The 17,702-nt window shown below is 51.3% G+C and overlaps 1 protein-coding gene across 1 annotated transcript in view; it reads left to right on the top strand.

Annotated features, from left to right (window-relative positions):
- The first annotated feature begins 398 nt into the window (after positions 1 to 398).
- Positions 399 to 17,702, top strand: part of Cals (calsyntenin 1) — a 261,137-nt gene continuing 243,833 nt past the window's right edge. Inside the window, exon 1 of the mRNA XM_075686157.1 lies at positions 399 to 696. Coding sequence (XP_075542272.1) covers positions 630 to 696 — 67 coding nt within the window. The 5' untranslated portion in view covers positions 399 to 629. The remainder of the gene's footprint in view (positions 697 to 17,702) is intronic.

The following is a 17,702-nucleotide window of genomic DNA, read 5'->3' as shown; positions in this document are numbered from 1 at the left end:
TCTTCTCAGGGCAGCTTCGCTTACCATCTTGCTCCCTGGTCCCGTATCTAATGTCATGTTTACTGCGCGACAGCGCTGTGCGCCCCCGTTGAAAAGCATGTAAAGGCGTTTTCCGACGCCTCAGGGCCGCGCCGTTCGGAGCGCAGCGCATTCCCAGAGAGACCGCGAAACTGAAAAATCGAACCAATCCCTGAAGCTCTGCCTCCCCCCTCCAGCGCAAGGAACAGAGGAGAGCGAGAGCAAGAGCGGGAAGCAGTCCAAGAGAAACAAGCACCGAGAAAGAAAAAAGACCCGCTCAATCAAGCTTCCGGAAGTTACGCTTCAGTCACGTGCTCCGGGCAAGCCGTCTAGCGTCACTTCCGCCCATACCGGCTCTTTTCTTCTCTCTCCGCGCACGCTCGCGGCGGTCCCTCCTCTCCCAGAGGTCTCCGTGTCGCCGTGTGTGGAGAGCGCAGTCGTCCCTTCGACGAACGGAAACGCCCGGGGAGTCGTCTTGGCACGGGAATTTTACACGGCGTGCCCCAACAGCAGCAGCCGCCGAAGCGCTTCTCTCTTTTGGCTTTTGTGCGTGCGCCTTATGGTGAGCCGCCACTGCCTGTGATCCAAACAATCGCCTACTGGATGCGATCATGAAGTGTGCTGCCCCAGTGCTCATCTCTGCTCTTTGCGTCTTCGGAGTCACCGCCGCGCTCAAAGGTAGGCTGGCCCCTTTCGCGGACGGCTTCTGTTGTTTCCCGGCCCCTCGTGTGTTCGTGTATGTTCGTGTGTGTGTGCGTGTGTGGTTGCGTGACTTGTGCACGGGCACTGCCCTCCCGCAACAACTCGGTTTCCATATTTGGCGGATCTGGAGCAGTACGTGTGCGGCCGACGACTACGATCTCCTGTGCGGCTCTCGTATCAACCGCCTGTACGGCAGCTCGTTCCGTAGACGCACCGCTGCGCACGTCGGCCTTCGCGTCGCGACGGAGGCGGCGGTGATACCGCATAGCTCCTTCAAGCGGGGCCGCTCCAAACTCCGTCGGCTCGCCGACTGTGAGAGGTGCCTCCGAGAAGCCGCCGCCGCCGCCGCTGCCGCGGCTAGGCCTAACTTTCCGAGTAGCAGCGGGCATCGTCTCTGCGCGGCGCGCTTCGATCCTTTTTTCGCTGACGACGCCGCGGCTCACAGAAAGAGCAAAACGCACTTCCTGTTTGTAACCGCTGATACGTTTGCGTGCACCGACTCACGGATGACTGCGGTTACTGTGACGGGCATTTGTGCGCGCAGATGTTTGTTTACTGGATGCATACCTGCCGCAGGCTAGTGCGGCCAGCGCGCTCCCTTGTAAAACGCTTGTTACAGTGAGCGTCGAGCAAGCTTCGAGGTTGCCATTGGCAACGCTATTTGGCTCGCCCATCGCTGTTTGTGTCGTTCGGTGAGCGGTGACTCCGCCGGCTTCTCTTATGGGCCACCAAGTGTCATCGCGTGCAGATGTTTGTTTACACAAAGGTCTACTTCTCGCGGTGGCTGAGTTATTGTGGCCTTGTTCGGCACACTGTTGTCTGGTTCGATTCCCGATCGGGGCACCCGGCGCTACGTTGGTGGCACATTTTGTACGCGTTTGTGCACGTCTCCAGTTGGCACGAATGCGAAACCCTCCACCAAGGCATCTCTATATGCAGCACAGGGACGTCAAACGCCATCAGTCACTTTACAACTTTACAATACTCGACCCGTTATCTTTTACCATTTACTCCAGTAAGGTTGAGAGTAAGTAAGGTTTCGTTAATTGTACGAGGCTTTCGGAACCATCGCGACTCATTTCGTTGCGCATAGGCTCCCAGACATCGTTGAAGTTTTGCACTGTGTACTAGTTTCGTCGTCTGCAGGTGTTCGTGATACGTTGCAGGCAGGATAGGAGACGAAGCGACCTTGCAAAATAAATTGATCATTAAAGAGAGGCCATGCGCATCCCTAACTTCGAGACCGAACACGGCTCTTGGCATCGCAACAGTTTAACTGAATCCCTGGTGATAAGGTCTCTTGCACCTGTACGATACTCTTTTCCGGTGACAGGTGGTCCAGGGCAGCTCTCGAACTCACCTCGCGCCGTGCGTATTTGGGTCAGAATCGTCACCCACGAGTGATAAAACAACTCGCCGTCTGCGGCGGATGACCCGGTCAGCGTGCTGCTCCGGCTGTCTGCCACCAAAACGATCATCATTAAGCGAGGAAACCCAAAGTACGCAGAACGGGAGCGTGAAAAAGAAACACTAATAATAATAATGGCAGCCCACTTTCGGCTCGCGTATCACGCACTCTTGCGAGCTCAAAGCAAGCCGCCGTCGTCGCCGACGCCCGCTGCTTGGAAACGTAGCTCGCAGGCGCGCTGGCTTTGCTGACCAGCCGTCTTCGTTCGCCCTCGCTTGTGTTGCAGGCAAGAGGGATGTGCTTGGTGCGACGCTACAGCGGCAGAACGGCATAATTATCGCCGGATTCCAATCGCCCCCCTAACAACCCCCTCCTCCCAGCTACGCCATTAGTCGATTCGTTTTCGTCAGGTGCACCATCAACGCGACCTGCTGGTCGCTCGCGTTACATGCGCGCGGTCCGTAGCTACGTATGTGCGTTCCGATGCCTGTGCAGACGGCTGAGCGGCATGTACTGCTCACGCGATTCTGTCGTAATGTCTCGGGGGAGAGCGCTGTGGTGAGTGTACGAAGCCGAGTTTATTGGCTGTTCGCTCAGTCATTTCGCTGTCAGAGAAAGGCGAAAGCGCAGTGCTCCCACATGACTAATTATCGTCATGATCTCGGTAGTCTATACGGCAAAAAACTGGCGCATACTGTGGCTGGACGGGGTTATTCTTGCTTTTGGGTGGTCTCTGCAAGTAGGAATCGGTTAAGGAGCAGAAATAATGGCGCAGTTTGGAGGGAGTATCATTAATTTGCAATGTTTCAGTGAGTGTGTTACGTTAGTATGTGTTCTTATGCACGCATGGTGCCATCGCTTTTCAAAGCGAAACAAGGCACCATTTCTTGTACGCAAGAACAGACCATGCTCATGGGAGTAGGGGTGACAAGTAAAGTTATTAAAGGCGCAAAAAAATGGCTGCTAGTGACTCGTGGGGTAATTACGGAAGTTTGATATGCAGAAGCGTGCTTGTAATGTCTTGAGGATTGCTAAAATACCAGTAGCACACGTCGAACTGCAACAAACAGATTTGACGCAAAGTGTTTTCTTTTGTGATAGACCGGGTTTAATACACATATGTGACGCGCGACCTCGCAAAACGAGCGTTACGTTCAGCTAGCGCACACTGTCGGAGCATCTACTTAATTTTGAATGCCCGCACAGTATGCACTTCGGTTGTTCCCAGTGAATAAAAGCAGCGTTGCACCGTGGCATCGAGTACTTCTCCGGCGTGCCATATAGCTTGACGTATGCCATCCATTCCAAGCAATGTTTAGCCCACCGCGACTATGCGCTGAAAGGATGCGATGCAGACGTACTGCGGCGGCGTTGCCGTCGCCCTCACAGTCTGGTTCTGCTTCGAGAGGCCCGTATAACTTGCAGCAAAGTTTGTACGTCGTCAGAGCGGGTGCCGCAAGACTTTGCTTTGTATTGCGTTAACATTCGCCTTCGCTTACGCCTTCTATGTAGCTGGCAGTGTAAGCATAATTACGCTGCCTCGATCGTGGCGCCCGATGGTGCAGCGTTCTCGTTATCGTCACACTCGCGATCACTTCTGGACCGCTTCATGCTATAGTAGTGTGCGCGGCAGCGTACTCTTTTTTTTTTTTTTTTGTGGATGCTCGATGCAGTGTTGACAGGAGGCGGCTGCATCCATCGTGTGAATGATGGCAGGTAGAGAGATGCGCGTTCCCTCGTGCATTGCACGTCACCGTGCCGGTGTCGCGGCGCGCGCGACTAGATTGATGACGAGTGTCGTCTGCGCTTTTGTTGGCGGGGAAAAATGCATCGGCCGGAGCTGACGACGGCTTCTTGGTTACAAAGGATGGCGCGAGACGTGCATCGTGTTGCTTGCCCGACGGTCCTAAACCTTTATTCGTGGCTAATGCGGTGTTGCTCCGAGGACAAAATAATAAACGCGTGGCGTCCAGCTCAGGCGCTCGACTTCGGTGTTGAGCAGGGGAGGCCGAAGCGCGTGCTCGTATGTATTTAAAGGGACACTAAAAGAGAAGCACGTCGTAAGTTTATACTGAATTAGCATTCAACAGAGGTTGCCGTTGGGCACTTAGTTTGTACGCGATATTTAGAACGAAAACAGCGCAAACTAACGCGACAAGTAAGGGCTACTGTCTATGATCCTTGTGGCGTTATGTATACGAGGGACGTTCCGAAAGTAAGTTTCGTCATTTATTTTCACACTGAAACTTTATTGCAAAAAAAAAAAAAAGAATGAAAGAAACAGACCATGGCATCATGCACTATACACCTTGCTCTATTTTTCCACGTAGTCGCCACCGACATAGAGGCATTTGTCGTAGCGTGCAATCAGTTTGAAGTAACCACTCTGGTAAAACTCGCTGCCCTGCGATGCAGGGCCTGAGACGTGACCTCTTCACCGTACGCGATCTGTAGGCTTTCATGGATGACGGACACACTAGTCCCCACGTGCCCATTCATACCGGATAACAGCACGCACTTCCATTGGCGACCACGCTATCTGTCTGCCATTGTGATTTGTCATCGTGACACCTCGGGCACGCCGGTCTGTTGCTACTCTCTCTTCTTTGGGACTCTGCGCATGCGTCATTCCTCCTCCGCTGACGCTCCAGCTTCCGTTGTTGAACCAGCAACGGGCGTGGACTCTTATGGCAATTGCTTGTTTCACCTGGTGTACCATCTTTCATTTCAAAAAGAAAAGACGAAACTTACTTTCTGAACGTCCCTTGTAGTTTGAGCTGTTTTCGTTTGAACAATATATTCGATTAGAATTTTCCAGTGCATATACGATATGCGATTTCGCAGGTGAGCACCAGAGCACGGTTGATAGCGCCCGTTTCGTATTCTTCCTTTGACCTCGTTCGTGTTGCGTTGCCGTTTTTTATAACTAAGCACCTGAATTTCGTTAGAAAGTCAAACCGAACTTTTTTGTTTTATAATTTCTCGTTCTAACGTCGGCGTCGATAACGTGAATGCGACGTCAGGAATTTCGTCGCGCGGTCACGTGAGTCGGACGTTTTCGTGCACGACAATTAGGTTTGCAAAGGTTGTATATTTGAGCTCTTGCGTTTTCTAGGAAGCAGCGCAATCATTTTCCGGTGAACACCTAACGGGAGCGCCGAGAAGATAGTGCCGGTATCCATGACGTCACGGGAAACTTCAAAATGGCGTCGTAACTAGTCTCGTTCCTTGCGTTTCCCTCCTGGCTTGAGGGAACGCGGCTGAATTGAGTGTGCTAGAATATGTTATAGGACACATTACGGGGGCTGACTGCGAGATCGAACTATCTTGTATTCGAGAAGTGCATGTCACGCTATCTGAGTTACTTAAAAAATACATATTTCTATTCACTGACCCCTTATTAACTTGTAATGTTGGGTGCCAAGATATTTACAACTGATGTCGCATGTGTTACGGAAACATTTAAGAGTGTTATTAGTGCAGGTATCTCGATGGCTGGTTTAAAAAAAATGATGGGTTTTACGTGACAAAACTACTTTCTGATTATGAGGCACGCCTTAGTGGAGGACTCCGGAAATTTTGACCACCTGGGGTTCTTTAACGTGCACCTAAATCTAAGTACACGGGTGTTTTCGCATCCATCGAAATGTGGCCGCCGCGGCCGGGATTCGATCCCGCGACCTCCATGCTCAGCAGCCCAACACCATAGCCAATGGCTCGTTTCCGATGACAAGCTTCGGAAGGCACACTTTGAGGGACTTGTGCATGTGGACGCTGTTGGCGAACAGTTTAGGTGCAGGAGGCAGGGCGCGCAGTTTATTGTTTTAATTATATTATTTTATTTTGTTTATAATGGCCAACGCAATATTTATGTTAGCGAACAGTGCGCCGTTCTTTCGCCGCCATAAATACTTCAAAGTATTTTCTGCGTTGCCACTTCTTTCTTATTTATTAATTCTTTTCGTTAAAAGTGGTTTGTTTTCTCGCTTGTTCGGCTGACTCGTTATATCTATGCTTGTACTGCCTGTCAAATAATGTTCGGTTGCCCTTCGCCTAAGACGTCATCAGCGCCAGCGCGCCTTCAGGCTAGTATTATATATATATAGTGCAGACTATATTCGGAAGCCAGCGTCAGCGTTGTTGTTTCTGCTGTTGTTGAAACCTGGGCGTTTTGCGTGCTCTTCGAATAACAAGAGACGCGTTTGCGGCTGCCTCCGTTCGGATTCTTTTCTCATTTTCGCGCATTTTTTGCAACTGTAGCGAAACTCTTGCAAGCGGAACCGGCAATGCTGATATAACGAGGTCGCCGTTTCGATTCTTACCCTCAGCGCTCCCATCCCATTAAAGATGCAACGCAAAACTAAATTTTTTTTATCTCTCTCATTTGCTGGTATCTCGGTGCACCACGTTTCGGATTAGGGACGTGAAAATCAGTCAATCAATCAAGCAATCAATCAATCAGCGACGCATGCAAAAATCTCGAGGATGTCCTCCGCAACACTTTTAACTAACCATGGGTGAAGAACAATACGGTGTTACGGCGCTGCTATAGGTCTGTAGACGACAAAGTAAAATGATGATGCTCTGTATACTCGAAGTAGGTCAATTCTCACTTCTGCGAATCCCCTTTTTCTTTTAGAATGATCAGCCATTTGTCCGCTTTTGTGCGGACAGATTCTTGTCATATCTTCTCATCTGTTCTATAGCGTTCCCCCTCAGTGCGGAATAGTCCACCGGACAGTTATTCCTGTTAACCTCTCGGTCTTTCGTCACTTCTCTCTATTTCCCCTCCTCCTTGCCTCTTCGCTCTCTCCTCCGTCGTCGTTTTATCATCACGCTGATATCATGACACGTCTGCTCCGTGCGGTGGAATGTCAGGACTGCTTTTCTCTATAACGCGTTTCTTGGCCAGAAACTTCCTTCGGTTCGAAATGGCGATGGCGAGGGCTTTTTCCCCTCGCACTGCCAGCAGTCATTACACGCGCGTCTGCTCGCGGGGTAGTGCGCTGCTTCTGCCTCAGCTATCCTAACACGACCTCCAAGCGACGCTCTCGTTGAACTTGGGAATTAACGACGACCACCAGCGGCAACGGACGGCCAGACACAACCTCTGTCTTCAAAGCACCCGCGTACGCTTAACCGTATGGGCCGTTTGTTTTGCTTACTTAGTTGTTGACGAGAGATTGCTATAATGGGAGTTCTCCCCCATTTCACGGGTTATGACCTCTGTCTCTCTTTGCCTTAGTCAGCTTGCCGCGCAGAGCGCGCCGCCCTTTTGCCGTCCCGGGGGTTAATAATTTGGGCAGTTAACGAGTAAACTGCGACTGCAGTACGTCTGGTTAGCGTTCATTCATCTTTCCCTTAATTACACGCTTAGGCGCGACAAGAGCGAATACCAGAGTTCGGAACGTCTTTGGTGGCCTCCGTGGAGCTGATGAGCTCGTTTTGTTATGCTTTTCTTTATATATATATTCGTATGTGTGCGCGCTTGCTTGCGTGCTTGCTTGCTTGCTTGCAGGCAACACCGGCACGTTTTCTTTTTTGCGTTCAGCTTTTACAACGGGAAAACTCATGCATGAGTGGACGTAGCTCAGAATAGCACTGAGTGGAGTGGCAGAGCGGCGGTGCATTACCTCTCGCTCTGTTCGCTTTTTTTTTTTTTTTTTTGAGCTGGTCACTCTGTTATACACTGTTGCGGCCGCGCACACGCTCGAATTCAGTCGCCTGAAAAAAAATAAAAATAAAAAATAAAGAAGCGACGTGGCTGTCTTACTGAACTAATCCTCCGTAAAGCACCTGCAGCGTGACATAAAGACAGGTCTGCTCCGTGGACAGCTGTTTCTCAGCTTAGCTCGTTGTTATTTTGTCTGAGTTGGAAGAACTGACTGGACGTTGTGCCGGCTGCGAGCTTAGCCTCTGGCGGCGCTATTCAAACAAAACGCTATGCGCAAAATTACTAACGTATTCGATATTTCAATGGCGGAAGGTCAGTTAAAGGCACCTTGTCGAGAAAGGCACCGTTATCTTCGCATTGGCTTTCAAGTTAGCGATTTAAGAATTCTAAGTGTACACAGCCTTTCTTTCCTCTCCGCGTGTTTCTGTCCCTCTTGCAGTGTAACTTGTAAGTCAGCACTTTTTCGATGTCTGAAGCTTAATGCACGGGTGCTGTGCAACTGATCCATCAGGGTAGCGAATAGTATATCGAGTATACTTAAAGCTTAGCGTGGGTCGTCGTCATTCATAACGCAACTATAGTTGAGCTGGTTGTTGCAGGCGGCTCGCGGCACACATTGCAATGTCCCGTGTCTTCTTGTTCTCTGTGTATCGCGTTACATAGTGCTGCTTGCTCTTCTTTAAAATAGTTGTTAGAATGATTGTCGAACGCGCTAATAGGTACGAATACAGGCGAACGCCAGATCGGATGGTTTCTACGCATGCCTCTTTCGCCGCTTTCGCGCAAAAAGACCAGGGGGGGGGGGGAGTATTCTGTAAGAGTCCACCGAATGGACTGTCCATTTCGGCCGCTGCTGATTGGATGCAGCTGTACGAGCGAGGAGGAGACGAGCGGTCCTAGCCAATCAGCAGCGGCCGAAATGGACAGTCCACTAGGTGGACTCTTACAGAATACCCCTCCCGCAGACACATGGTATAAGATGCGACGTCGATCCGATTCGACCGTTGCGGTGGGTCTGAAAGTATGGTTGTTTCGACTAGGGGAATTCGCTAAAAAGCGTTGATTACTTGATGGGTGCGCTCGTTCGTACGCCCACCCGGCGAGTGTGTGTCGGTTTCCGACAGCTCCCCCGAGAGTCGGAGCGGCCATCGCCCCCAGACGTGTTTTGCACGTCGTATCCGGCGCTGCGTCGTGCCCACACGTCTCCTGCGACACGTGGTATACGGAGCGGGGGTCCACCAAGAATCTTGTTGGACGCGGCTTTTGGTGCGACTGCAGTCGTACGGCAGATCGGTACGGCGATGCTCACGTGTATTCTACTCCGAATGGCTCGCAGCTGCTATACACTGCCTTCGTTCAGCAGCCACCGTAAGACTATACTATATTCGACACGTTCTGTCGGAGGCGGCGGCGGCGGCGGCGGCGGCGGCGGCGGCGGCGGCGGCGGCGGCGGCGGCGGCGGCGGCGACGACGACGACGACCCCTGAAACAGGCGCCTGGCTTCCCAGGAAGCGTGTCTGCGCACCTTTCCGAACGTTGGTGTCTCAGGCACGCAAGAGGCCGGGAGGGAAGGGTGGGTGGGGGAAGGGGGTGGGGGACGCAGGATGCGTTGCCATAGTTGACGCTGGGCTGTTGCCAGCGCGTGCCGTCGGGACAAGTGAAGCGTGTGGTGGCACGGGCCTTGAGTGGAAGGACCCACGTGCCTCGGGTGTTCAGTGATTTGTAAACAATGGAAAAAGCTAATAGGGTGCGGCTGAGCCCGTGGTGCGGAGAAAGACGGGGACTGCGTTCCCCGCTGTTTTGATTAATGAAGATAGGTGGAACGAATGGAGAGGGGGGGGGGGAAGGAAAGCATGCTGCGTGAGCCCGGATGCTTCTCATTTGCCGTAGCCTCAACTTAAAAGTGACACCGAACGCTGTCGGAAATTTCGATGGAGAAGGACGTAGCACAGTATACACCACAAAGCGCACAGACGCTACAAGTATACGCCGGGATACAACAAAACACGCAGTGATGTCCGCTTGTTACTAGGGGCCAATGTTTTCTGATTTTGTCATGATATTGTACAGATTATTGCACTGAACTGTGCGAATGTAGGCAACTACAAGATGTGCAGCGAGTTATGGAGAGCTGCCATGGGGTGATGCAACAGCGCGAAATGACAACGCGAGGTTGAAGGCTTTACCAACACAGCGCGCTTGAATTTCCCCTGCGCCGTGCTGACGAGGCCAGTGTTACGTAACTGGTTCTGTGGCATTCGTTTCGCATCAGTGCGTGTGCAGAATAATTCTACCAACGGCGCCGCGTCGCCACTTCCTTGGTTCTTAAATGCCAAATTCAGTTCCCCCTTCTTTCCTTCTTTCTTTTTTTGTTTATGCAGTGAGCAGCTGTGACCTTGGTCATGGGCAGCAGGTGCGAGAATTAAGGCGCGAAGTCGCCACCGCTATTCGATGTTTTTCGTATTTTTCTGGCGTACAAAGCCTCCACTGCAGCTAAACGTAACTTGTTACTCCGCAACTGTAACCTGTCAGCCAGTCTCTCGCTTCTTGATATTTAACGATCAGGGTCACACTTGATGTCTTTATGCATACCGGACTTCTTTGGCAAAGGTCACAGATCCTTTTTTTTCTTTAACTTTCAGAGAACGCTGTGTCGTCCAAGCAGCCGAGATTGTAGTATGCAGAGCACATGGACATTGACACAGAATGATATGTACTCTATAGTCCCGTCAAATACTCAGCAGAGTATAGCACAAACAACCTCTGTGGCTTCTCTTTTGTCCTGGGCGCCCTTGCACCAGCGAAAGCAGACGTCAATAATTGCAATTGCGTGCGGGTGGGTGTCTGCGTGGGCTGCGTCGCCTTTTAACCCTTCGGTGGGAATGACGTGCTCCAAGTCTGCGTCCAAGGGCCGTGTTGTCGATCGATTGCTGTTTGCAGTGCACTCGACGACCAACGCGGGGACGTGCCAATAACGCTCACGGAGGTGTGTGTGTCATACCATGCGCTGGCCTTAGCCAATCAGCGCGTACACTGCAGCTGATAACCCCCCCTCCCCGCCCCTGAAGTGGTCGGCGGTGTGCGTGGCCCTCGGGGCAATACTGGCTCGCACTCGAAATTTTCATTAGATCGGCCTTTCCCTCGTTTTGAAGGGGCGTACGTGTCGCGCCTATATATATATATATATATATATATATATATATATATATATATATATATATATATATATATATATATATATATATATATAGCGTTGTAGGGTAGAGTGGAGGTTACCGGGGGATCAATGAAGCGGAGTTTTATCCAAAAAATCAGTGGAGCGGTATAGGGTATCCGGATTCATTTGACCGTCTGGTTCCTTTTATCGTGCACCTAAATATAAGCACACGAACGTTTTTGCATTTCGCCCCCCATCGAAATGCGGCCGCCGTGCGTGGCTGCGAATCGAACCCGGAACGACATAGCCGCTAAGCTGCTACCCCAGCGGATGAACTCTGGCCGTGGCCTGCGAGATGGGCGGCGCGACAGCGCGCACCGCCCATCTCGCAGGCTACGGCCAGCGATGGGCCTGCGAGATGGGCGCCACAGCACCACAGCATGACCGCAGGGTGACCGCAGCACGACCGCAGCAGGGTGCCACAGGGTGACCGCAGCAGGGTGGTTCTGTAAAGTGGTCATTTTCAACAATAAATTGCGTTGCGCACGAAACAATTCGCAATGTATGCGTGTGAGCAAAGGGTTGTTGCCTTTCTGTGTTATATAATAGAAGAACTGTGCTATTGCTTGGAAATTTAGAAAAATGAATCGTAATAAGAAATACGCCACGAAAACGTCTGAATCCATAAGCGCGATGATAGCATAATTTATTGTAGCACGCTAGAGTAAAACATCTTTATTAATAATATTTGAATGGCGAGAGCAGTGTGGGAGGAACCCTCAGTCCAGGGTCCCTAAGATGATTGCGGCGATGTTTCGAGCCCGTTGTATCACAGCTCGGAGGACCTCGGGAGGTCCGTCGCGGAGCGCATCGTCCCACAGCTCTTTGTTGCGTAGGGGGTAAAGGAGAGCTGGCAATGGAGGAAAGAGGTTTGCAGTGCACTCAATCGTGACGTGGAAGATTGTGGGCGAGCTGCCACAGCCAGGGAAACGATCTGCATAACAGTGTGGGTAGAATTTATTGAGAGAGACAAGATTAGGAAAAGTTGCGGTTTGTAACTGGCGTACTGCTACTGCTTCGTCCCGCGAGAAGGACGGCGGTGGTGCGGCGTGGGTGCGACGAATGCGTGTATAATGACGGAGTATGTCTTTGTAACGGAGCAAGGGATCCCCCCACTCTGAACTAGCCATCTTTCAGTAACCGAACGATCGCAACGCTAGAGTTCCTTTCCTTCTGTACGGTAACTTAGCATGCAAAAACACCCGTGTACTCAGATTTAGGCGCACGTTAAAGAACTCCACGTGGTCCAAATTATTCCGTAGTCCCCCACTGAAGTGTGCCGCATAATCAGGTCGTTGTTTTGGCAGGTCGAACCCCGTAATCTAATCAATGATGTAACTTAGTAGGCAACTAATATGGCTTCAAGTGCTCTGATTGCCACTGCTGGAGGCGCGTACGTACGTGCGTCAACGCGGCATATGGAGGTATGCTCGACAGGCACTTGCCTTCTCTTCCTTTCACCCCTCGCCAACCCCACCCCGATCGTTTTCTTTTTTTCTGATAAGACACGCATTGTAGCAGACAGTAAGTGCCGTTTCCTGGATCCCGCGCCTCTGATAGCGCAGCGGTGCTGGCGGTGCGCTCACGGCAATCGCGTTATCGCGTCGTTGCGTCCTTGCATCCTCGGGGCGTTTCCTTCTGACGAAACGAGTGTTATCCCCCGGCATGCAAGCACTTATACTCGACCTCAAGTATGACATGCGAGCGAAGAGTTCACTTCAAGGGCGTTCGTGAGGCAACGAACCATAAATCTGTGAATGGTGTCTGTATAGCATTTCTTTCGCACGGAAGACGCTTGGATGAATATTATACATCTCGACTGAGGAGGGGGTGAGGGGCGCAGTTAACTTTCGGTTTCTCCGCGAACGCAGTACTCTCCTGTCGCGCAGCTACGGTGGATAACCAGACCGTGCGAAAGCTGCGAATCTCACGCGGGCGCAAAGTCCGCCCGCTCTTTATGCATGTATCACAGTACAAACCACAATATTCGCTTGGGCCCGCTTACATTCCACGATGTACGAGAGCATTCGCCTCGCGCGTGCTATCTAATTAGACAAGGCTGCTTCTCGACAGAATCTTGGACGACACTCACGAATGTTTGGATGCAGCATAGCGCCTCTTCTGCCGAGCGACACATCGATAACAGGGACAATCCGGTGAAAAATGGTCTCCGTCGAAAAGCAAAACAATGCACGCGTGGTGTACTTATCTGTCGAAGGAAAATGGAAGAGAAGTCACTGCACTCTTCGCGCGTGCCTTGACAGCTACCAGTGGCCGTTGCCTCCCAGTTCCCCCGTTAAGTAGGCGAGTGAACAGGAAAAAATCGTAACTACACCGTTGCAGTTAGGTGAATGTGCCGTTCTGCGGATCAAGAAAGGTTATACATAATCGTGGGTAAGACGGCATACGAACACATACGTCGATAGCCGTAATGGACACTAATTGCCTGAAGACACAGCTGCCTGAATTTACCGTAAGCATGTCCCATTGCCAGTTTCTCTTTATTTTTTCTATCAAATGGTTTCATTCTTGTTTGGGGCCATCGACGAGTAAACGTAGTTGGTGGACACGTATGAATCCCATCAATTCATGTTCGCCTCGATGTCGGTGAGGGAAACTTGAAGATGTTGGGGATGTCCCGAAGTGACATTACAATAGGCGAGGCTGTGACGCTAATTGCAAGCGGTTGTGTGTTTATTGAGATGGAATAGAAAATTGATAGAATGGAAACGATTCACGCGGACATCAAAAGACTACGAGTCAAAAGATACAGGGAATGTGACCATTCTGGTCTTCTTTCTCTTAGCCGAATCTCTACCGAATCTCTCACCAATGGCCCTTCACGTACCTAAAAGCATCCCCAACGCCACCTTCGCTCCATCGTTCGTCCAATCACAATGCGGTACGCGCAGTTCGCGCATCACGGGGCTCCAGAATGACTCTATCCGGGAGAGAGAAATATAAGGAAGGCAGGGATGTTAACCAGTCAAAGGTCTGGTTTGCTACCCTACGCTGGGTAAAGGGAGAAGGGGAAGAGAGAAGGGAGAGAGAAGGTATAGAGACGTGTACGGACAGTACTTGAGTTAAAGCCGCTCGCGCAAACCAGACGTTCTGAGGAAGCACAAAAGTGCCCTCACTGCCTTCTGAGCCGATGATCGGTGTTCTATACTGTCTGTTCACTCAGAGGACGATCATCTAATTTCCTCAATGTGTTGGACAGAGATTGTCTTTGTGCTTGAAATTGAGGACTATGACACAATAAGTGGTCAACGTTCTCCTCGCATCCGCAAACATCACATCCAGGACTATCAGCCATTGCAATTACTGCTGAGTAGGCGTTCGTGAAGGCAACTCCCAGTCACAAACGACACGGAAGAGACGCTTCACGTCGGTGCAGTCGAGCCGGAAGTCTTAGTTGCAGTGAAGGGTTTTAGTCTGCGCAATCTTGTGCGCCTTGTATGTGCGGTATTCCACTTTGCTAAGGTGCGTGCTAGAATGCGAAGTTGTCTCGCAGCGTCGGATCTTTTATAGAGGAATGGGGACGCAGCGGTCTTCTTGGTTTGACGTCCGAGCTGCCTTATCTGCGTCATTTCCAGTGATACCGCAATGACCTGGTATCCATTGAAAACAGATATCATGGTCTTTTTCTCTCAATTGATGGAGAAGTTCCACGATTTCGCACGTGTGCTGATCGTGAGTTCCATGTCAGAGAAACGACTGCACAAATTGCATATCCGGCCTTGAATCGCAGAAAACTGCCCATTTTCTAGAACTTCCAGCATTTATCCCACGAAGCGCGTCGCGGAGAGCCGCGAGCTCTGCAGCTGTAGACGTAGTGACATAGGAAGTCTTGAACCGCTGGGTTATTCTCGTTGTTAGTATAGCTACAGCGCCTCCGGAACTGGTTGACATAGTTGATCCATCAGTATAGACGTGTGTGCAGTCGTTGTATCCGTAGGGGCAATATGTCCAGGCTTTTGCCGTAACCCCTTTGCAGTGCAGTGCGTCTCCTGCCTCACAACCTCGCAATAAGACGCAGTCCTCCAAAGAAAACATTTCCACGCACGTTGGGGCATCTGGACCGTTCGCGGAATGTCTCGGCGTGGGTGCGGGCCAGCGGCGATGGGCGTTCAAAACCATGGCAACACTGCTCTCGCGAACCGAACTGCAGAAAGCCCCGACTCACAGTCAGCCCGCTTATACGCGCTCTCCGTCAAACCGCGGGTACATGCGGCGCTGAGGCAACACTAGAACGGTACGTCCGTAGACCTGCTTGTAGTGGCCGTTCTAGTGCCTGCCGTTCGGAAGACTTGCTCTATGTTCTTATTTTCATCTTTTTTTTTCAACTTATTCATCTGGAGTAGCATGCTAAAACATGCCGCCAGGCGAACCTCTCCATGAACCATTTACTTTCTCTGCCTCTCTCATTCTAGTTTGTGCTTTGGGTTTAGAAGCTTCGTCGGACGAACAATGGGCGCGTTACTGAATTTGTTGCGAGTCCATACATACTATCCGAGTATCATTGCTGAAAGATCCGCGCAAGTAATTCCGTTCCCCCATATAATATGTCTTCTTCACTGACAAACGAATTTTAATCGCTTGTCGACACGAAATGTGGAGCGTCTTCGTAACCCACCACTCATATTTTTTTTCTTTTTTCTTTCTCTAATTTCGATGTTCAGCCACATTCTCGCGTTTCTGTTGCCTTTTCTCTAGAGTACAGTGGGGCTCTGAGTAGCTCGTTTATTTCCTGACTACTGACTCGCCGTTTCGTATCTGGGCGATGACGTCCTCTGCAACAACGTTCCTTACTGAGTCCTCGCTCAGTTTGTCTCCAGTTTCCCTAGCCTTCTTGAAAGAACGGGGGGGGGGGGGGAGAACAAGAAAGGCAAATATCGTCTCAATCCACGCCTATCGCTGGCATCGCGTCATCCCTCCGCAGTAGTTTCTCGCGCTCTACTTTGTTTGGGGTCAAAGAAATAAAAAAAATAAAAAATAAATGTTGCCTAGACAGAAGAGCGAAGTAGGTTTGGGACGCGGCCTTCAGACGTCGCGGCTGTCCGTATACACACGTAGACAGAAGGGGAGGTCATCTGTCGTGCCGCTTCGTGGTTCTGTCTCGCGGCGTTTTTTTTCAAAAAGGAGCTTCAACTCTCGTCGGCTCTTTCTCTCGTGTGACGGAGGCACTGCCGCAGCTCCTTCTCGCCTACAGGATACGTCCCCCCGTACGTGGCCCCTCCCTTCATTTCACGTTTAGCCTGCCTTTGCCGAGCCGACCGAACTGTGGGCGCTTCACTCTCGGCCTATTCGCTCTCTCTCCGGCTCAGAGTGCATAACGTTGCCGCTCCGCGAGGAGGATGCTTTTGTTTATGCAGCAGCGAGAGGCGGCGGCGTGACTGATAGCGTCGTGTGCGGCCGCCCTGCCTCCGCTTATTTTGCGCGGCGAGACGCACGCCCGCGAAAATTGCGCCTTCTTCCGAACTGGCCGCGGTACGTGGCTGTTGCAGTGCTCCCGCTGTAGCGTCCTCTTTTCTTCTTTTGCTCTGTTCTCGACACACTGTAGTCGCAGCAGAGCTAATAAGCTCCCTCGATTGCTTGCTTTAGCGCTATTTTCTCGACCTGCTGGTGCACCAATGCTTGCCAGGGCCTTCACCCCGTCATGGGTCGTGTGTCTGTAGGCAAGTCCTGGCAGACTGCGTAACCGTCCGAAGGCTTGCGCGAAGTCCACGGGCCAAGCCGTGAGAAACTCTGCTCCAGGGAGTTAAGGTAAATTGAATTATGGTGTTTTACGTGCCAAAACCAGGGTCTGATTATGAGGCACGCCGTAACGGGGGAGGGGGGCTCTGGAAGTTTGGACTATACCTTCGGTTCTTTAACGTGCACCTATATATCTAAGCACGCGGGTGTTTTCGCATTTCGCCCCCATCGAAATGCGGCCGCTTTAAGATGCACTGCCATATTTTAATGCGTCGCACACGCTCACATGCTTCGCAGTACACGCTCGGCATGTGTTACATTACATATACGCCCAACAGCCTCTCCGTGCTATATATATATGCTGCAGCAGGCAGTTATAAGGGTTTTACAGCTGGCGTTAGTGTACGTAACATACGACCGTGGCGTCTTTTGGCGTGGTGTCTAGTTCGCATGCATCAGGAGGAACAGCTGCTACAGGGTGCCCTGGCCGTTCGTCTGCCGCCTCCTCTGGCGCGCAACCTTGATCGCGGCCAGGTGTGCGCGCCTGAGCGAGCTGCCGGTATAGTGCGACACCTTGCGCCTGTCGCAGCGGGCGCCCTTGGATGGCACGACAGCGCCGGTATATTCCTTTCGCCCCCCCCCCCCTCCCCCCATCGAAACCTTTCTTGTGATTCACTTTTCTCGCCTTTCATTGGTGGCTGCTTGATCGCCGCGCGCTGTCCCTTGGGTCTTGTTTTTTTTTTTTTCCTTCTGCAGTCGTGCGCCACAGATGTATATGCCTTCAGGGTGGTCGCGGAAAATGTGCATAGCTCGAGAAAAAAGGACAAGATAGATGACAAGACGACTAGCGCTCACTCGGCCAAATTATAGTTTATTGCGAACGTCAGGTCACACACTCGTGTGGACAAAAAAAGAAAAAAGAAATGCCAACCCAGCAGGTGACGGAAATCGCGTCGCCCGTAATCTGAAACAAACATCCTGGATGC

This window comes from Dermacentor variabilis, chromosome 3, assembly GCF_050947875.1.
Source record: "Dermacentor variabilis isolate Ectoservices chromosome 3, ASM5094787v1, whole genome shotgun sequence".
NCBI lineage: Eukaryota > Metazoa > Arthropoda > Arachnida > Ixodida > Ixodidae > Dermacentor > Dermacentor variabilis.
Note: the sequence above shows the minus strand (reverse complement) of the source record. Positions and strands in the feature narration are given on the sequence as shown.